The sequence below is a fragment of the Lampetra fluviatilis genome, chromosome 41 (assembly GCF_964198595.1).
Source record: "Lampetra fluviatilis chromosome 41, kcLamFluv1.1, whole genome shotgun sequence".
Taxonomy (NCBI): Eukaryota; Metazoa; Chordata; class Hyperoartia; order Petromyzontiformes; family Petromyzontidae; genus Lampetra; species Lampetra fluviatilis.
Window position 1 is genome coordinate 2,613,715 of NC_136315.1, and position 21,870 is coordinate 2,635,584.

General features: G+C 47.9%; 2 protein-coding genes across 3 annotated transcripts in view; one reads left to right on the forward strand and one right to left on the reverse strand.

Moving 5' to 3' along the window:
• LOC144946436 (paladin-like) overlaps positions 1 to 3,062 on the reverse strand; it is a 35,155-nt gene extending 32,093 nt beyond the window's left edge. Inside the window, exon 1 of one of the 2 annotated variants that reach the window (XM_078875304.1) lies at positions 3,007 to 3,062. The gene's annotated coding sequence lies outside the window, so the exon portion shown is untranslated. Of the gene's footprint in view, positions 1 to 2,720; positions 2,755 to 3,006 lie in introns of those variants that run through there. The other variant, XM_078875306.1, reaches the window with a different exon arrangement.
• Positions 3,063 to 6,630: 3,568 nt separating this feature from the next.
• LOC144946438 (dual adapter for phosphotyrosine and 3-phosphotyrosine and 3-phosphoinositide-like) lies at positions 6,631 to 21,777 on the forward strand. Its single transcript, XM_078875310.1, has 9 exons — positions 6,631 to 6,716; positions 14,412 to 14,531; positions 15,412 to 15,548; positions 16,283 to 16,419; positions 17,084 to 17,131; positions 18,154 to 18,216; positions 19,420 to 19,505; positions 20,314 to 20,401; positions 21,223 to 21,777. Exons 1-9 carry the CDS (start codon positions 6,649 to 6,651, stop codon positions 21,250 to 21,252), a joined length of 777 nt encoding a protein of 258 aa, XP_078731436.1. The 5' UTR covers positions 6,631 to 6,648; the 3' UTR covers positions 21,253 to 21,777.
• The last annotated feature ends 93 nt before the right edge of the window (positions 21,778 to 21,870 follow it).

Here is a 21,870-nt window from a genome sequence, read left to right on the forward strand (position 1 = left end):
TGGGCACGGCGTGACCATTAAGGTCTGAATTGGTCTGTAATAAGGTAGGGGCACTGATAAGGGGTTGACAGGCATGCGAAGACGAATATCTCAAACGACGTTAATCGAAGCGAGGCTGGTGTCAAGCGACGCAAGTGTGGGGGTGGTTGAGGCGACGCAAATCAGGTGGCGGCGTTCATCGTAAAGTGGCGACGTATTAGCGAAGCGACGTAACAGGGGGCAGACGTAGCAGCAGCAGCATCAAGTCGAAAGTGGCGAGTATCTACAGCCTCCACCATCGTTACTGCGCATCAGCAACAGCGCGGACATCACTTCAACCACCGCCTTCATCACAACCACCACAATCACCCCGACTACCGCATCATAACCACAACTACAAAATTACAACTACAATCACGAACTCATAGCCACAACCACCACAATCACCCCGACTACCGCATCATAACCACAACTATAAAATCACAACTACCATCACCACCTCATAGCCACAACCACCACAATCACCCCCACAACCGCATCATAACCACAACTACAAAATCGGAACTACAATCACGACCTCATAGCCACAACCACCACAATCACCCCCATAACCGCATCATAACCACAACTACAAAATAACAACTACCATCACCACCTCATAGCCACAACCACCACAATCACCCCCACAACCGCATCATAACCACAACTACAAAATCGGAACTACAATCACGACCTCATAGCCACAACCACCACAATCACCCCCATAACCGCATCATAACCACAACTACAAAATAACAACTACCATCACCACCTCATAGCCACAACCACCACAATCACCCCCACAACCGCATCATAACCACAACTATAAAATCACAACTACCATCACCACCTCATAGCCACAACCACCACAATCACCCCCACAACCGCATCATAACCACAACTACAAAATCGGAACTACAATCACGACCTCATAGCCACAACCACCACAATCACCCCCATAACCGCATCATAACCACAACTACAAAATAACAACTACCATCACCACCTCATAGCCACAACCACCACAATCACCCCCACAACCGCATCATAACCACAACTACAAAATCGGAACTACAATCACGACCTCATAGCCACAACCACCACAATCACCCCCATAACCGCATCATAACCACAACTACAAAATAACAACTACCATCACCACCTCATAGCCACAACCACCACAATCACCCCCACAACCGCATCATAACCACAACTATAAAATCACAACTACCATCACCACCTCATAGCCACAACCACCACAATCACCCCCACAACCGCATCATAACCACAACTACAAAATCGGAACTACAATCACGACCTCATAGCCACAACCACCACAATCACCCCCATAACCGCATCATAACCACAACTACAAAATAACAACTACCATCACCACCTCATAGCCACAAACACCACAATCACCCCCACAACCGCGTCATAACCACAACTACAAAATCACAACTACCATCACGACCTCATAGCCACAAGCACCACAATCACCCCCACAACCGCGTCATAACCACAACTACAAAATCACAACTACCATCACGACCTCATAGCCACAAGCACTACAATCACCCCCACAACCGCATCATAACCACAACTACAAAATCACAACTACCATCACGACCTCATAGCCACAAGCACCACAATCACCCCCACAACCGCGTCATAACCACAACTACAAAATCACAACTACCATCACGACCTCATAGCCACAAGCACCACAATCACCCCCACAACCGCATCATAACCACAACTACAAAATCACAACTACCATCACGACCTCATAGCCACAAGCACTACAATCACCCCCACAACCGCATCATAACCAAAACTACAAAATCACAACTACCATCACCACCTCATTGCCACGACCACCACAATCACCGTCTCAACCACAATCATTGCCTTATAATCGCTAACCACCATAATCGCCACCACCTACAAAGACAAAGGACCCCACCACCCCGGTATAGCCTCAACAGACTGTTGTGGGCAAGTGCTGTTGGCACCTAGGAAGGCCGGCACTGTGGCACACGAGAGAGGGTGGGTGGACAACACCACGCCCGGCCGCCTTTGTCTCCCCAAGTGACGATGTTTACACATCGCACCAGGTACTCATTTGAGGCTGAGTTGTCCTTGGGGAGGCCCAGAATCGGTTCTGATATCACGCGGCCCTGCTGTTAGCTGTGCCCCGGAATCGAATTCAGGTTTTACCGGTTTATCAGGCAATGCGCTAACCGCTATCCCACTACTCCCACGCACACCGCAATTACCTCACATTACTAACCACACTCACCTCACACCACTCACCACACTCACCTCACACCACTCACCACACACCACACTCACCTCACTCCACCCACCACTCACCACACTCACCTCACTCCACCCACCACTCACCACACCACTCACCTCACACACACCACACCACTCACCACACACACCACACCACTCACCACACTCACCTCACACCACTCACCACGCTCGCCTCACACCACTCAGCACACACCACAAACACACCACACCACTTACCACACTCACCTCACACCACTCACCACACACACACCACCCACCACTCACCACATCACTCACCTCACACCACTCACCACACCCACCTCACACCACTTACTACACTCACCTCACACACACACCTCACACCACTCCCCACACTGACAACCACACCACGCTCGCCATACCACGCCGGCCTCCGTCTGTCCAGCAGAGAAGCGAAACGAGCCGTGGCCACAACCTCCATCAATCGCGGATGCGTGCAGCTGCAGCAGTAGCAGCATTAGCAACATCAGCAATAGCAAGCAGCAGCAGTAGGAGCAGTAACAGCCGTAGCATCACAAGCAATAGCAACAGCAGCAACATCAACAGCAGCAGCAGTAGCGGCAACAGCAACCGGGAAGGGACAACAGCAGCATCAGCAAGGGCATCATCATCATCAGCAAGCACGAGTCAGTATTCGTAAGCGCTCACGGGAGTTGAAGACGAGCGGAGCGCAGTGTGCGCTCTCTCTCTCTCCCCGCGCTCTCTCTCTGCTCTCGCCTCCCTCCTCCTCCTCCCGCTTCCCTCCCTCCCTCTCTTCCCAGTGAGAGCGTGTGTGTGTGTGGCTGTGTGTGACTGTGTGTGGCTGTGTGTGTCTGTGTGTGTGTGGCTGTGTGTGACTGTGTGTGGCTGTGTGTGTCTGTCTGTGTGTCTGTGTGTGTGTGGCTGTGTGTGACTGTGTGTGGCTGTGTGTGTCTGTGTGTGACTGTGTGTGTGGCTGTGTGTGGCTGTGTGTGTCTGTGTGTTTGTGGCTGTCTGTGTGTGTCTGTGTGTGGCTGTGTGTGTCTGTGTGTGGCTGTGTGTGCTTGTGGGGAGCGGTGGTGCAGCGGTTAGCGCGCTGCGCTATGAACCCGGCGACCCGGGTTCGATTCCCACTCACGGACAACACCCACTGACGATTATCTGAGCCGGTCCTGGGACTCCCCGAGGTTGACTCAGCCTCAAAATGAGTACCTGGTACGTTGTGTAAACATCGCCACTGGGGAGACAAAGGCGGTCGGGCGTGGTGCTGGCCACCCGCCCCCTCATGTGCTGTGCCGGTCTTCATAGGTGCTCGCTAACAGAACTTGACCCAAACAGTATGCCTAGGGCCCTAGGCTATACGGGCGATCTTTTTCTCTACACGAGGTGTTTCCTACGAGGAGCGAAGGGCGAGTCCCGTGGAGACGGAACGGATTCACAAAAACGGACGGAGCGGGAACAAGCAACAGCAGCGTCTAAAGAAATCAAACAAACTCTACACAATCGCCAATAACACGCTGGCATTAAAGCTGCATGTAGAGAGGCCATAAAGAGCTGATGAGAGTTTGATTTGCATTTTACCACCGTGGGACTGTAAAGTGCCCTCTCCAACTGCCCCCCTGCCCCCTCTCACCCTCTCCAACTGCCCCCCGCCCCCTCTCACCATCTCCAACTGCCCCCCCGCCCCCTCTCCAACTGCCCCCCCGCCCCCTCTCCAACTGCCCCCCCCGTCCCCTCTCCAACTGCCCCCGCCCCCTCTCCAACTGCCCCCCGCCCCCTCTCCAACTGCCCCCGCCCCCTCTCCAACCACCCCCTCTCCAACTGCCCCCCCGCCCCCTCTCCAACTGCCCCCCTGCCCCCTCTCCAAATGATCACACAGGGATGGGTGACGTGACCCAGCGGCATCGCGTTAGTCGCCGTTTGCTTCAGAGGTTCACGGCTCGAATCCAGCGGCCGCCCTGGTTATTACCGCGGTGGTGTGGTAACCATCGCCGCCAGTTTCACAGTGGACGTGAAAGATCGCCGACGTCATTCGCAAGAGCTGGCCATTGCGTGCCAGCGTCAGGGTCCCACATTTGACCAAATTTTTTAAAACGTATTAGACCCGCGAATCGCTCGATCGGGATTACACACCACAGCAGCAGCTGCAGCAGCCCCCTACTGGGAGCAGAATGACGCCCCACATCTGTGGCAGCCTCTTGAGTCACCTTGCAATGTCGCTGTTCTCAATACTTGCGCCAATTCACTGCAGGATACAAGGGCTTCTTTGTTTACGACGTAGCGTGCAGCGTGGTGGTACAACCGCCTGGGGTGTCACTCACCACTCGCTCGCGTTAGTCGTGCCGAGAATCCAACTCGGGGCGCCACATTCATCAAAATCAAAACAAACTTTATTGTATTGCACAATTCGTGCAAATAATGGAATACAGAGTGCTTTACAGGCCACAATAAAAGTGACTGACACAATATAAACAACAACAATAAATCTTCTTGGTTTTTTCGGTAAAGTCACGTAGAAGGGAAGTAATAAAATAATAAAAATAAAACATAAAACAATTCTCACGACGTTTCGGCCACGACGCAAGCAGCCGTCCCCAGGTGAAGACCAGGTATGTCGGGGAGACAGCGTCTGAATGAAACAACACCACGCTTGGAGCGTATATTTAAGCTGGGTTGGAAGGGGGGAAGGGCGCCTTGACAAAATAATTTGCATATCAAGAGGAATTTAGCATATTTTTTAATCGAAACAACAATAAAGATACTTTTTTTTAATGCCTAACATTATAATACACTGAAAATAGAATAAAAAGCATAATAAACATACAATAATAGCGTCCTAATTAAAAGCCCTTCTAAAAAGAGTGCGTTTTAAGATTTCGTTGAAAAACATTCGCTGATTCTGATGCCCTCAGATCCTCAGGCAGGCCGTCACCAAGGCGAGGTTCACACAATCTGAAGGCGGCCTCCCCATCAGCCTCGGTCCTTGACCTTGGCACCGCCAAGAGACCAGTGCCAGAGGACATAGCGCAGTGCGTTAACCACTGCGCCACCGCTCCTCTTGCCCCCCACCACCACCATCACCGACCGTCCTTCGTGAATAGATGTGTTTATAAAGAGTGCTCACAAATAGCCACGTGCTCGCTCTCCTGGTCTGCCAATTCAATTCGCTACCGCAGTGAGATCAAGTCCCTGCCGAGTCGCTCAATGATAACACAGCCATCGGGGGACCTCTGTGGTCTCGTTGGTTAAATCCGAAATTAGTCCGGAGGGACCGGTGGCTAATTACGGGGTGAGGGAAGGGGGTGGCATTTGTGATGGAGGGGTTCCCAAACTGACCATCGGAGTAACAAAATTCAATTTAGACTCTCTGGTCATTTCGGTAAAGTCACGGAGGTAGAAACAAATAATAGATCACGATCTTCTTGGTTCTGTCGGTAAAGTCACGTAGAAGGGAAATAATAAAAATTATTTTGAATGATGCTGTCTTTCCGACAGACCTGTTCTTCACCTGAGGACGGCTGCTTGCGTTGTGGCCGAAACGTCGTGAGAATTATTTTATTATGTTTTATTTTTATTATTTTATTACTGCCCTTCTACGTGACTTTACCGAAAGAACCAAGAAGATGAATCCCTGCAGTCACGAAAGCTTTAAATCGAAAAATAGATCACGATGTTTCGATCGCCACACAAGCAATCGTCTTCAGGTGGGAGAGAGAATATTCCTGCAGTCACGAAAGCTTCAAATCAAGATTAAAATTCTATTTTTTTTGTACACATCCCATCAGCCACACAGCGACACTACGAAAGGTGGCGACGACATAGGGGAAGCCTTCATCCAACAGGGGATCGATCATGGCTGACTCGAGTGATGTGCGTTGTGTGTAGACGTGACGTGAAGCGATGGGAGCATTTAACCTGGCAGTGGTTACGAGACAAAGCGGTGTCGACATGGAGCCGGCGACCTCTTGACCTTGACCGAATTTCCCCGCGCCAGCAAACATCGCAGCGATCGGATTGCGCGTGTGCGCCCACCTCCCACATGTATGTTTGGTGCACTTCTTTCGCACCGTACGTAGCCAACCGTGCGAATACGGAAACCCCTCGCGAAGAAAGAACGAGGCAGGTCTTGCGGAAAGTCTTGAGCTCTCGGGACCGGCCCGACCGGTCGCTCGCGTTATTTCCGACTCAGTTCCGCGTTCTCCGCCTTCCGAGTCGTCAAGAAGCGACAGAATCCAGGGACGCGTCCGTGTGCGGTGCTGCGTTGCTGCTGCTCCTGCTGCTGCTGCAGCAGCTGCTGCTGGTTTGTCGGTGGTGGTGGTGGAGACTTCCAGGATGGCTCAGTCAAGCTTTGCTCTAATGCTGAATTTGGATCATCTGGAGGCGAGGCTGCGAACTCTCAAGTGAGTATCGCGGTGCGTGTACGCGACACGGTGCGACTCCCTGTGTGGGTGTTGAGCGAGGGTGGTGATTGATGCTGAGAATAACGACGTTGACGGATGGTGATGGGAGGGAATACGAGATAGAGGATAATGGCGATGATGACAGTAATCGTTGTGGATGTATGTTGGACTTGAACTTCTTTCACACCGTACGTAGCCAACCGTGCCAATGTAGGACCGCAGAGCTCGGGAGATTGTTGGTCACGCCGGCTCTGGCTGCCTTCCCGTTCGCCTGCGGCTTCCCGCGCCTCTGTATCTATCAATGCTCTGTCTGCGAGAGAGTGGACGAGCACCGCTTGCGTGAGAAATTGAGATTGTTATCATGATATTTATTTACCTCTGCATATGTTGAGTTGAGTGGATAGTGCTTAGATCGGTCACCATGAAGCATAACATAAGTTGGCAATGTTGTCTGTACTGTATGTTGAACATGTTTCGCAGCGTACGTAGCCAACCTTGCCAATCGGAGGTGCGGGGGAAGGACAACAAACTAAACACAAGAATGCGTTCTCAAGAAATTAGTATTCGATCTAGATTTAAATCACGATAATGATGACGATCGTCATGATCGTGAAATAGGACTGACGCGCGTTTCTCTGCACGTCCATGAATATGTTAACATGATCCTGAAACGTTTGACTGACGAGAGAGATGATCATGATTGCGACAAGATGCTGCCATGCACGGCTATTAATGACGATGGTTTTAACGTACAGGGAATTAAATGTTGCTATAAACGGTATATAATATATATGATTGGCGATGACAATCCAAATGATTATAATCATGAAAGTGTGCTAAAATATAGTTGTTATTGAGAGGATTCTGACATGGAACCAATGTTCAAACGATAAAAGCAAAGCAGGTTGGAGCGTGTATTGTGATTGGGTGGGTGACCATTTATACACACCAACACACGTTAATAGCACTGTGGCTTGCATAGGAAACGATATCCTGTAATAGGTGACGTTTCGGGCAATGACCCTTCCTAGCACAGAGAGGCCAGAGAGATCGAGTGGATAATAAAAGTTGGAGGCTGTACTTTAAGACTACGGGACCTTTGATGAGAATTATCTTTATGAAATGTTTTAAATACGTAAATTAATATTTACATAACAGTAGACATTAACTAATAGACACACCCTTGAATATTGTAATGGAAAAATACATTGCTTCTTAAATAAGCTCATTTTCATTAAACGTAAGGTTATGAAGTGATTCTGGCACATTGCATTATGGGTAGACCTGCATTCTCGATCCTCAATTATCAATACCTGTCAACCCTTTATCAGTGCCCTACCTTATTACAGACCAATTCAGACCTTATTGGTCACCCCGTGCCCTCATAAATCTCAACGTTCATCCTACAAAGTCCCATTACAAGGGAGAAACACAAACAAATAAAAAATAATTGCCCTATTGAAACGGCTTTAAACCGTGTGGACCTGAAAATTGAATTTCCCTCTACAAGAATACGGGTAAACCGTATGGGTTGACATGTATGATTTTAATTTCAGTCGGATAAAATTGGCTTTCCAAGAATGTTGATATAAAAGTGACTTTAAAATGTTTTAATTTCCTAAAACCGTGCAAGCAGGGAGAGGGGAATTTATGGGAGAACGTTTTTTTTGTTCATCTGCGTGTCTCTTTAGGCTTTGTTTTCCAAGGTTGCTGATCAATCAGATGTGCTACGTAAACAGATTTGTGTTCTGAGCGGTAGCGCAGCCGGGTGAGCCCAGAGCAGACGAGTGGGAAAGGTGAGACGCTCCGCTTATTCGTGAGACCCTCGAGAGAGAGAGAGGAGCGAGAGAGCTTCATTTTCTGAATCCTCCGAATCAAATGCCATTTGTGTTATCGCCATCGCGTCGAGAGACAATGGAAAGTCTTTAAATCACATCGTTACCACGGATGCCGATCCCGTTCAGACGGTTTCTCGACTGATTTTACAACCAGGAGATGCGTGACTGCTGCGTGAGCTCAGCAGCAGCAGCAGCAGCGAGAGCGACACAAACGTCGAAAATTGCAGGGGGGCCTTCAGGGCATGTTGCACAAGTACCAAACGAGGTATTTGAACGCTCGTAAACGACACACTCGTGAGTCGAAAACAAAAGTGCGAAATATAATGGCAGGAAGAGGCGACAGAGAGCTGGAATATGACAACATCCTTCCTGAGGTCGCTCGCCTTCAATGTTCAATCCTCTCCCCACAGTTCCAGCCCCAAATCTAAACCTCGGCCACTCTCAATCCTTTAAAAGCGCCCCCAGGCAATGTAAACCGTGACTCGCGGGCCTCCGGTAACGCGAACCCTCCCACACACCAGGCGCGTGTCTCAGCCACCCTTGGTCTATCATCACAACTCTGTGCGCTATGCTGGTTATTGTTATGAGGAAGCCACTGGAGCTAAGCACTTTTAGGCCCAGATTGAAAACGCATTTCTTGAAACTGCATTTTGTGTTTAGTTTGTCGTCCCCTCCCCTTCCCTCCGCCGCGCACGGTGTATACGTTGCAAGGTATGTTGAAGGACGTTAAACACACATACATTTCCATCCGCAAAAAAAGTCAACACACACTACCGGTAAACAAGGGGGGTGGGCGCGAGTGTTGCACGGTGTGCGCGGCGATTCTCTCATTCGGCGCATCTCCGATTCTGTGAGAAAGTGGCACACACTATCGCAAGCACACACCCGTCATAAGCAACAACCGCCGTTCGCCATGAAGTGGCGGTGATGTCACAACGGCATTTGCGCCATGCGAGGTGCGCCCTGAGGCCACGTGAACTGTCGAAGACTCGTTCGCAGGTCACAACCGGCCCCAGGTGCCATTGGCTGACTAAAATGACAGGCAGATGCACCACCTGTGCTCCCCACTGCCCAGCATCGTTGCCTTCTATCGGCCTGGCGCTACGCTCGTTGTTGTTGGGGGGCGACTGCCTCCAACTTCCCAGCAGCGTCCTTTACAAACCTCCTCCAGAGGGTTATCTTGACACCGCTGGTACCAGTCATTGGCAAGTCAACTCAGCTCCACGTCCTTCTGTACCACATCTTTCCATCTCTTCTCCAGCTCGTGCCGCCCCTGTTTAGCCCCCTCTATCCGGGCATACAGAAAGCTGCTTGAGGTATGATGGGCATACGAGCTTCATGTCCCAACCAACGCAACCACACCTACCGGTCGAACTAACTGATGGGAATGTGTCCAGAACTTTCAAGAATCTGCGAGCTCCTCACACAAGACAGTCTTGAAGAACCCAAGATGGATAGTAGGCAGGGCAGCCTTAATGTTTCAAATCGTGGCAGATGATCCTTTAAGGGGCTTCACGTGTCGCAATGCATGGAGAAGAGAGGGCGTAACTGTGACCGACATTACTCCGATCTTCGTATGGCGCAATAGGCCAGGTAGCTTCCGTACAGCGTAAAGCAGCCGATGAAAGATAATGCCGCTTGACTGAATCTGAGATCGCTGCCAAACTGGATCTGCTAATAATCACAGTCAGCCAACCCAAAAACATGCTCAATCGCACACAGATATGCACAGTAACACATAGACAAAAAAACATCTCTCACATCGCCTTTTAACAGACTGTTAGCGAGCACCTATTAAAACCGACATGGCACAAGATACACACAAAAAATCGCTCTCTAACACACTCGCACAAATAAATGCACGCAGAATCACATACATGACTTTCAAAAAAATATTTACAACACGTGCAATTTCACACCTTACGTCAGCCACAGCCTGGGCAATGACGTCACGGTGGCCATTTTTACATCAGGGATTGTTTTCATGGCAGCTGATTGGCTGGTGCAGCGGGAGTGATGACGTAAACAGGTCCCTGCGGGGTGGGCTGGTAGGAACGAATATCCAAAGAATATAAACATCATGTATTATTACACTTGTTTAGCCAGGAAAGCCTCACTGAGTGTAAAGGTGTTTGTAGTGTCCTGCCAAGTGTTTGCAGTAGGGGGCGATGTTGCTACACCTAATCGGACGATACGAAGGGAGAGTTTGAGGCCTAGTTCTAGGCTTTAGGCCTAGCTGTAGGCTTGAGGCCGCTGTGAGTTAATTTTTTATTTAAATGTTTTAATTATTAATGTAAAAGCTTTAAATGTAAATGTTTCTATTTAAAAACATCAGGGAATGTAACATTGTTAAACATTAACTCCCTTGCACACACGCGGGGGTACGATACGAAGGGAGAGTTTGAGGCCTAGTTCTAGGCTTTAGGCCTAGCTGTAGGCTTTAGGCTGCTGTGAGTTAATTTTTAATTTAAATGTTTTAATTAAAAGCTATCTCAGGGAATTATAAGGGAATGTTACACTTGTTTAGCCAGGAAAGCGTCACTGAGTCTAAAGGTTTTTTAATTAAAAGCTATCTCAGGGAATTATAAAATAAGGGAATGTTACACTTGTTTAGCCAGGAAAGCGTCACTGAGTCTAAAGGTTTTTGTAGGGTCCTGACAAGTGTTTGTAGTAGGGGGCGATGTTGCTACACCTAATCAGACATCGGACGGTCGGACGGACGATATCATCTATTGTAGGCTGGTTCACTTCGTTCCTACCAGTATTATGAATAATCTCATGAGACCTCCTTTGCCAGTACAGTACCAAAATATAATGGGGGTTTTCCCCTTTTTTTGGCAACAAAATTGAAACCTTTTTACAAGGATTCATGTCTGCATTAACCACAATACTTGCAGTCAAAATGCAAACAAAAAACACACTATGATAATATATGCATTCATCGTCTTGGTTCTTTCGGTAAAGTCACGTAGAAGGGAAATAATAAAATAATAATAATGATGCTGCTAATCCTGCATAATGCACGGGCATAATATGACTTTGAAACCCCTCGCCCACCTACGCATTTCACAAGTAGTGACTAATCCCATATTAGCATTTCCCATAAATATGCTAAGTTCCTCTTGATATGCAAATTATTTTGTCAAGGCGCTCTTCGCCCTCCAACCCAGCTTAAATATATGCTCCAAGCCTGGGGTGTTTCATTCAGACGCTGTCTTCCCGACAGACCTGTTCTTCACCTGAGGACGGCTGCTTGCGTTGTGGCCGAAACGTCGTGAGAATTATTTTATTATGTTTAATTTTTTATTATTTTATTATTTCCCTTCTACGTGACTTTACCGAAAGAACCAAGAAGATGAATCCCTGCAGTCACGAAAGCTTTAAATCGAAATATATGCATTGTCCTTGAAACTGATTGGTCCACACCAAGGGACGGCTTTCTTTTGAGCCTCGACCCAATTGGTGCTCGACCAGAGGACGCCTTTTCAAGGACAATGCATATATTATCATAGTGTGTTCTTTGTTTGCATTTTGACTGCAAGTATTGTGGTTAATGCAGACATGAATCCTTGTATAAAGTTTTCAGTTTTGTTGCCAGAAAAAAGGGGAAAACCCCTATTATATGCGTAAGCTTTGTATGGCTCGGACGCTCCCAGATACGTACGGTACTCTGCAATTGGCACTACGTGATTTCTGAACATATGGCAAATCGCTCCCTGATTAGGATGTATGCGGGGTTTTTTTATTCTTTAGTACCCAGGCCCCAGATCTCGGTACAAATCAATTTCTGCCACCCGTATACAAGTGCCATTTCCGCGGACTGAGCAAAAATCCGGATAGGTGGCAAACCTACTAATTTTGTCTCAGAAAACCGGGGAGTGCAAGACTGGCACAGTCATAGACAGGCCCGGACTGGCCATCGGGCAGTCCAGGCGGCAAATGCCATTCGGAGTGCGCCGGTGGGCTGGTCTGTTTGGGGAAATAGCAAATGTGATCAGAGTAAAACAAATGCAAATATCTTATTACCTCTAATGTGTATGCTTCATTGCTTATTTACGCTCTCAGTTAGCATTGAATCTCATATTTGGCAGCCCCAAAGATTGTTCCTCACTGGGCAATTTGTTTTTTTGCACCAGCTCAAATGGGCAAATGAGGATCGCACAGAAGAAATCACGCTAATAGATCGTCACATCGCAAATCTCGCTACTGCAGTACAACACAATTTGTAATAGCACAACAAAACATTTAACACAAATAAATAATCCCATAGCCCGAATATGGACCGGTGAGAACCGTGACCTTCGGTGACACCCAGAGGGGCTTTCCACAACGAGGAAGGCGCCCCAGACGAGTTTACACAACAATAGCCAGAGATGTTGATTTGAATATTCCGTGCAATCTCGAATAACAAGAAATTCCTCTCTTAACCGAGAATCTTCTTAACACCGCGACATCGGTGTGGATCATTGTAGGCTTCCAGCGGTTGCCCCCACGTGCTGATAAACCGGCTGTGTCCCGAATCTTTCTCCAGGCAGTACATTGATTTAGTGTGCTGATCTTAAAGGTGCATTGAAAAATGTTAATACTCCGACTGATGCTCCTGCTGTTGTGGAGTGACTCATGCAGCCAGCTATGGCTGCAGAGTTTGGTGGTACATGTTGTTTATGTCGTTTATTGTGAAAATTCGGTCACAGTTCCTATGATCACTGTTACATTGGTTTTTATGGCTTTATTTTGGTGATTTCGAAAAGTTTTTTGGTTTGGCCATGTTTGTTTGTTGTAGTACAGAGTTAGACTGATGGCCTTAATCTAAGTTGTCTTGTGGTTGTTGTTGTTGTTTGACTTGCATCCCACTGGGATTTTTGCACAGTGTTGGTGTACGGTGCTTTTTCTGCAATATTTTGCTGTCTTTTCTTGGATTTTCTGTTTGCACTTAGTCACTTTAAGATGTTTTCTTGTTCATGTTTTTGTTTGTTGCGGTTGCACCCGATTCAAGAGCCGAATGGCTCACAGGGCTATACCTAATAAATGAACTTGAACTTGAACATTGGCGCTTGGCGCGGTGTGTAAACCCCCGGCGCTGGGGAGCAAAAGACGCCTGGACGTGATGCTGTCTACCCACCCACTCGTGCGCCTTACCGGCCTTCACCAGTATGTCTAACTAAACTATTAACCGGGTTAAGGCCCCCACTGAACTATGTAGATATTTTCTTGGTTCTTTCGGTAAAGGTACGTAGAAGGGAAATAATAAAATAATAAAAAGTAAACATAATAAAATACAATAGTGAGATTTGTATTTTATTATGTTTTATTTTATTATTTCCCTTCTACGTGACTTTACCGAAAAAACCAAGAAGATGAATCCCTGCAGTCGCGAAAGCTTTAAATCGAAATTTAAGTAGATATTTTTCGGAAGCGACCTGGCCACAAATGATAGCTCAATGAAGTGGCTTGTAATGTGGAAATGTTATGCAGCCAAATATTCGAAACGCATTTTTATAAATGTGGAGGGTTAACCCGAAGGACCCGGATAAAAATCCACGCGACCACGGCGAGAACATGGAAACTCCAAATATATAGGGCAGGATATTTTTTATTTGTCCTTTGTGTATGTATATGTTTGTGGGGTTTGTTTGTGTGGTGTACGTACCATGATTGTGTGCCGCGTGGGCTGGGTCATATGGCCACTACATGCCCAAGCAGCTTCCGTTTAGCTGGATAGAGGGGGCTAAACGGACGCGACACGAGCTGGAGAAAAGATGGACTGATGCGGTACAGAAGTAAGTGGAGCTGAGTGAACTTGCTGATGAAAGATATCAGCCGTGGATGAGGCATATATATGTTTTTTGATTTGCAGGTTTTATCATGGGAAGCTGCCAAGACACAATGCCGAGGCTCTGCTGCTTGCGAATGGGACAACGGGGAGTTTCCTCCTGAGGAGGAGCAAGGAGCCAGGGAAGTATGCGGTGTCAGTCAGGTACGGAGAGACTCTATACACACACATCATCATCGGCCACTCGCCATTGAGTGGTATGGATATCTCCATGGCTTGTCCCAGGCTAGGGGTACTCTTAGTTACGTAACGTGTCGAAATCTCGCTGGAAGGAGGTCATGGGACATACCCAGGTGTTGTGGGTTAAATTACTGAGATGATTGGTAGATGGTTGGCAAATGCACCACCTGTACCCGCTGTTTTAGCTGTCCGGCGCGCTGTCCATCACTGTGAGCATCGCTCCTCCGCCTCCAATTTAATTTTACAAGCCCCCTCCACAGGCCGTGCTTGAATCATTGATGTTCGTCTTCCGCGACTCCACTCAGCTCCCGAATCCACTTGCATCGCATCGGCCCATGTTCTCTCTAGGCCATTTTGTTCATTTTTACCTTCTTTTATTCCGCCAAGCCAGAAGCTGCTTGATCATTCGTGGCTGGGCGTGCAGCTAATGTTGCCCGCGAGAGGAGTTCGCTGATGGAACAACGTCAATATATTTTAGGGATCTTCAGAAGATCTGTGATCGCACACGGTTCAGCATGGATATAACAACAGAATGAATAACAATCCACAATCCTAATGAGAATGGCGATAATATTGATAATGATCGTATTACTGTTGAGATGGATGGTGGTGGTGATGATGAGTACCATGATGAGGATGATACCAAACATTATTATGATGCTGCCAATGATGATGAGACGATGATGATACAGTTGTGATACTGCAGATGACATAGGTGGATGCTGACAATTATTATGAAGCTGAGAAGGATGATGATAAGAAGGACGATGCTGCCGGTGCCGATGATGATACTGGCGATGACAATGTTGTTGCTGCTGCTACTGCTGATGTTGTTCATATGCAGGACCAGCAGTAACGTCATCCACTTTGTAGCGGAACTCAATGTCGACGGGGAGGTCACCTTCGGACAAAAGAAGTTCTCCAACATGGAGAAGTTCATGATTCACCTGCAGGGGCAGCCCATGGTCGGCAGCACCGAAGGTATAACACATGCACCTAGCCTGGCACGAGTACAAAGCCTAATTCTATCAAGATGTCATCGTGGCCCACGTCATTCGTGGCACCACCGCACGTCACCGAAACTCTCTGCCCTCGTCAGATCCCGCAGCTGCTGCGTAGTCGAGACACGCAGGGTACCTCCAAGATATTGCCTGAATGTCTCCCACCATGCGCTCTTAGGTTCTTCCCCTTGGAACCTAATGACATAGCATCGGCAATATTACCAGCAAATGGTTGTCATACGTGCACACAAGCACCATGACAACCCTTTGAAGCTACTTTATAACACGAGTTCTAGCACGATGACTAGTGCTACCACCACCAACACGTGCTTTAACCCTCTAACGCTGGCAGCTGGTCCTAACACCCCCAGGTGATGCAACCTCACGTGGGCCCACGCCTTGCGTGTGCGTGCGTATGGGGAGCCGTAGTGTAGTGGTTAGCGCGATGTGCTATGAACCCGGTGACCCGAGTTCACTTCTCGCTCACAGCCAACGCGTGACGATTATCTGAACCCGTCCTGGGCATCCCCTAGGTCGACTCAGCCACAATTGAGTGCGATGTGTAAACATCGCCACTGGGGAGACAAAGGCTGTCGGGCGTGGTGCTGGCCACCCACCCCCTCGTGTGCCGTGCCGGCCTTCACAGGTGCTCGCTAACAGCACTTGCCCCTACAGTCTGTTAAGGCTACACGGCGGGATCTTTGTCTTTTGTAGCGGGCACGGTGGTTTTCCTGTCGACGCCGTACCCAGGCGTCGTGGACGAGCCCAGCATCTACACCCGCCTCAGCATCCACCACGAGGGAGGGACGTACCCCCCGAAGATGCCCATGACCTCTGACCGCGTGTCCTCGGTGAGATGGTGGGGGGGGCACCCAGGACATCTTCATGCACGGGGTGGGTGGCATGGCCTCGCGCCAGGGGGTGGGAAACATGCGGATCTTCCTCCGCATGCTGCTTCCTAAACTTTGCGGATCTTTGGCTGCTCTCCTTGCTGGGCAGTCGTTTTTTGTTGTTGTTGAAAAACAATCCGCACCCCACCTCACCCCCACAAATCTTAAATATTATTTAACGTGAAGATAATTGGTTAAATATGGCAGGGAATGAGTCACTGTGGAATGTCTTGGTGACAGGCAAAATTCACGACAGTCAAACCGTGTTGTTAAATGTTAACTCAGGGGGCGATATAAACTAAATAGACGCATACTCTTAGGTTTTTTTCGGTAAAGTCACGTAGGTAAAATAATAAAAATAAATAATAGAAATAATAATAGAAATAAAATAATAATTCACGACGTTTCGGAGGCAACACAAAGTCTCCGTCATCAGGTGGGACCAATTTTAGCTGTGACGGTGTATTGTGTGTGTGTGTAGTGTATTGTGTGTGTATTGTATTGTGTGTGTAGTGTATTGTGTGTGTATTGTAGTGTGTGTGTGTAGTGTATTGTGTGTGTATTGTATTGTGTGTGTGTGTAGTGTATTGTGTGTATTGTATTGTGTGTGTTGTGTGTGTTACAGCTGGCAGGCAAGTCTGGCTACATGGTGAAGCAGGGGGGCCGCGTGAAGGTGAGACAGCCGCACTGGGGGGGGGGGGGGGGGGGTCACGGGGGGGGGGTCACTGGGGGGGGGGGGAGCTGTCGCCCCCCTATCCCCCCGTCGTTGGCTCCACCACTTCGCATCGTGGGGCAGGGGGGGCCACGCGGCAAGGCTGCAGCCCTCCTCTCGTTCAATGCACGTGGACAGGAAGATAGGCGGCATGCACGATTACGTCACACGATAAGTGACAATCAGTGCCGGATTTAGGCATAAGCTAAGTTAAGCTACAGCTTAGGGTCTTATATTATGATATGGGAGGGGGGGGGGGTTCTAAATACGAAAAGATAATTATATAAAGTTTAAAGTTTTACATAATCGGTTGAAAAATAAAGATAAAGGGAAAAAAGACACTCGACAAAACCGGTTCTTTTCATACCCACGCGACAAAATTTTGACGCATTCCTCGATCTGCAAAGCCTCAGCTTCGACATTACTGAGGTTCCCCAGCATCATCCGACCCTCACGAACGAATGCATCCACACGCCTTGTAGATGATGGTTGTTTGACCATACTTCAGACTCGGTTAAACGAAGCAACGCCGTGTCCCGTCACCACAGCTGCAGCTCCTCCATTCGGCTCCAGCGGTGACATGCAGTATAAAACCCATTCATGAGAACTGCTTTTTGTGTTTAGTTTGTCGTATTTCCACCCGCACCTGCGATTAGCACGGTTTGCTACGTATGCTGCGAAAAATGTTCAACATACAGTAGACAACATTGCCAACTTATTTTATGCTTCATGGTGACCGATCCGAGCACTATCCACTCAACTCCTGCTTGGCTTCTTCAAGTTCAGGTGTCACCTGTGCAGCTGGTGGGGAGCCCAGCAGAGCACAGCGAGGCGTGGTGGTCACTTTGAGGGCAGTGGACATTGAATAATGTATATTGGAGGAATCCGATTATCTATAAAGCTCTATTTTTCACAGATGTTCAGTGTACAGAGCCATAAGCTGAACCACAACTTTCCTCCCCCCCCCCCCACGCTGTGTACAGAGCTGGAAGAAGCGTTGGTTTGTCTTGGAACGCAACGAACTCAAGTATTACAATAATCAAGCGGTGAGGTCATATCATTGTTGTTGCGTTCTCTGTACGTTCCGACTTTGTAACCTTTACAAATCCACATTTTTTAAAAGTACGTGAACAAATATGGCATGGAACGGAAGCCCGTCATCTGTAGATGTGCACGACCTTATGGGTGCGAGCGAAAGAGACAAAAACACTTGTGGACTACAGAATGCAAACCCCCGGAAGGCTAACATACTTGTGCGCATTACGAAATCAAACCGTTTCCTCTGCTGGTCGCGAGGACCAATCGCCACCCTAGCAACAGGTGCTCCTAGCAACGGCTTCCATAGCAACGACTTCCATAGCAACGGCCGGCCCTGCAGGAAGTAGCAACGGATGGCGTCGTCGCTTTGCGTGCAGGTAGTTTGGTGGGAAGTGCTGGTGGCATCACTCATCGTAAATGCCACGTGTCATCACGATAGGTTTTTTTTTTAAATCAGTTGCATCGACAAAAAAATTCCAACACATGTTTTTGTTATACAATATTTCGCTGAATTTTGATTTAAAGCTTTCGTGACTGCAGGGATTCATCTTCTTAGTTCTTTCGGTAAAGTCACGTAGAAGGGAAATAATAAAAAATGTCTTTCCGACAGACCTGTTCTTCACCTGAGGACGGCTGCTTGCGTTGTGGTCGAAACGTCGTGAGAATTGTATTTTAATACGTTTTATTTTTATTATTTCCCTTCTACGTGACTTTACCGAAAGAACCAAGGAGAATATTTGGCTGGTCCTGGTTTTACTTGGTTCATTTCACGCGCGAACACCCCTGGAACGTGTTCTGTGGGGGGGGGGGGGGGGTCAAGACAGCCACTCGGTGATTAAAACGTGCTTTTCTGCATACCATCTGATAACGTACAGCTAGATCTCCATTATCCGTCAGCGGGTCGATTGCCTGGGTTGCGGACTCGGCGTGGACATCAGTGCCGTTCGTTTTGAACGCAAGCTCTGCTCCTCTCTCGTCCGCGACTGTGACCACGTGAAAAAAAATTATTCAGACGACGCATTGTGTCGTCACCCCCATTCGACAAAGCAAAACCCAATAAACACACTTCTGGAGCCAAACTTGCTTGTGCACGATTTGCGTTTTTGCTTTATATCTTCCCCCAGTTACGCCAGATAATTGAGTAGTGGACTGCACAACGTTGCCACGTGATGATGTGTTTAAAGTGACCACGTGACCCCGCGTGACGGTAGGATGACAAGCCGATCGACACATTGCGCCTGTCACGGTGCTCTAAAGTGGAGCAGGACATCAGCCAGAACAAGGGCAACTGCTTCAGGTGAGGGCACCCCCCACATCAATACCTCCCTCGTCTCACCACCAGTCCTCAGCCCCTCTCGCTCCCTATAAAGTATCGCCCCGATACCCCCCCCCCCCCCAATCATTTGAAGTATCATTATTATGCTTTTTCTCAGGAAAGCCTCATTAATTCACTCACAATTTTAAAGAGGGTACCGTCAAATTTTGCCAACAGGTGAAGATTGCAGTTGTGTGTATAATGAACTCGAGTAATTTGTGGACTTTTTTTTTTCCAATTCGGCATATTTGAACCAGGACGGCCACAAAACGGCCTTACCACTTGCGAATTACATCAAAGCATTTTTATATTCACTGTATGCATAACTTATTTTTCATCGTACGGAGACCCTTTTATAAATCCACTTCTGGACGAGGGCCCTTAGCACACTCACTGTGTGGGTCGTGGGGGTTTATTTATCCATTCTTCACGCTGGCCATTGCAGTTTGTGAAGACTTTGGAGCAGCGTTGAATATATTTATATTTTCTGCACGGCCCTCTGCTGCCTACAACGTAGCCCCGCAGCAACCTATAGCACCCGTTTCGTGCACGGTGGTCACTCGTCCGAGAACTATGCAGGCTCCATCCCGCTTAGCTTCCCAGATGCGATGAGGTCAGGCGCATTTCCGTGCGATTTGGTTAAATTCGGTAGACTGCTTTCCTGAGGGCAATGATGATAAATAAACGATGCTTAAATTATTTACGAGGTAGGAGGGTGAAGATACAGACGTAGACATGTATTGTTGTTGCTGCCAATGATGCGGATGTCACTGCTGTTGTACTGGCCCAGGATGGTGTTTCCGGAACGGACTTACTACATGCACACAACCACACCCGAAGAGCGAGAGCACTGGATGGAGCTCCTACAGTTCAAGCTGGTGAGACGTCGCTTTCGTTTCTACGACGCAGCGCTAAGTCTGGATCTTGTGCGATTGTTTCAAGTGCAGAAAAGCATTGAACGGTCTCTACTCGCAAACGTTTGGCCAAGCTTCTTGAGGAAATGTGCTTTCCTCGACACCAATACTAATCCCTGCCATTCGCCACCAAGTGACGTCACCACGGGTCCTGTGCCAGGCCAGGTGCACTTTGAGGCACCTGGCCTGGCGTTATTGCCCTTCGCTCAAAAAACTCGATCGAACAGCGACACCACAGCATAAAACCCAAGTAAATTAACCCTCTGGTTACAATGTCTGCAGTTGAGAAAGTCACATCACACCGCTCGCCTGGTTTCAGTTAAGACATCGCACCACACGTGGGCAAGCCAGCAACACTGGGCTCATCCGTTCAAATTCAGCTGCTAGCCGCTCACATTTAAACCAGGTTCTAAAGTGAGACAAATTGATGGCCTCAGCTTGGTCACAAATGACATTGTTTGATTGACATGCAGAAAAAACTCTCAAAGAGGTGGCATATAAAATCACTGTGCTCAAATTGGTGGAGAGACACAGGCTTTGGAAGTGACTTCGACGTAGTTTTGAAACATCACCATGTTCCGGGGCAATTGTCGAACACAGGGTGGTGCACTGCTCGCTGTGAGAGCTCCGAATGGTGATGTAACGATGGAACACACGAAAACCACCCATTTTTGAAGACGAATAAGTATTCGGCTACCACGAATGATAAAGAAAATTTGCGAGCGGGCAGCATTATCGCTCCTGTGAATCAATTAATTGGCGGTGGTGGTGCTGTTGTTTTCCAGAACTTGGAGATCAAGCACAACTGCCTATGAAGCCCTGCCCACGTGGCCCACAGCTTCACTCTCCCACCAGCTTCCAACTACAGCTTTGCCCCGTCCACAACCGCCCCTCTGTGGAACCTCTTCCTGGCCAGGGTTGACACCAGTGATAAGTGATACCAGAACTGGTGATGTATGGTCAACAGACTCACACGACCGACAAGGCGTGGGGAGGCAGTCAAGCTGCAGTGGATTGACAAATGACTGTAAACTATTAATACAATTTAAACAAAACTTATAAACAAGGGTATAACATTGAGTATATATGTTTGGTGCAAACTATAGCCTCGGTAACCTATACAAAATCATTAAAGATTTCTATTCCAGTATTTAACAATCGTAATATTGACTTAAAGCTTTCGTGACTGCAGGAATTTCATATTCTTTGGGTCTTTCGGTAAAGTCACGTAGAAAGAATACAAAAAATTAAGTGAATAAAGCATAATAAAAATATCACGTCAACAAGAGAAAAGAGGGACGATTGCTTGTGTTGTGATCGAAACGTCGTGATAGTTTTATTAATTTTTATTCACTTTATTTTCATTTTTATTATTTTGTTCCATCTACGTGATTTTACCAAAAGAATAATCGTAATATTAATAAAGCACATAA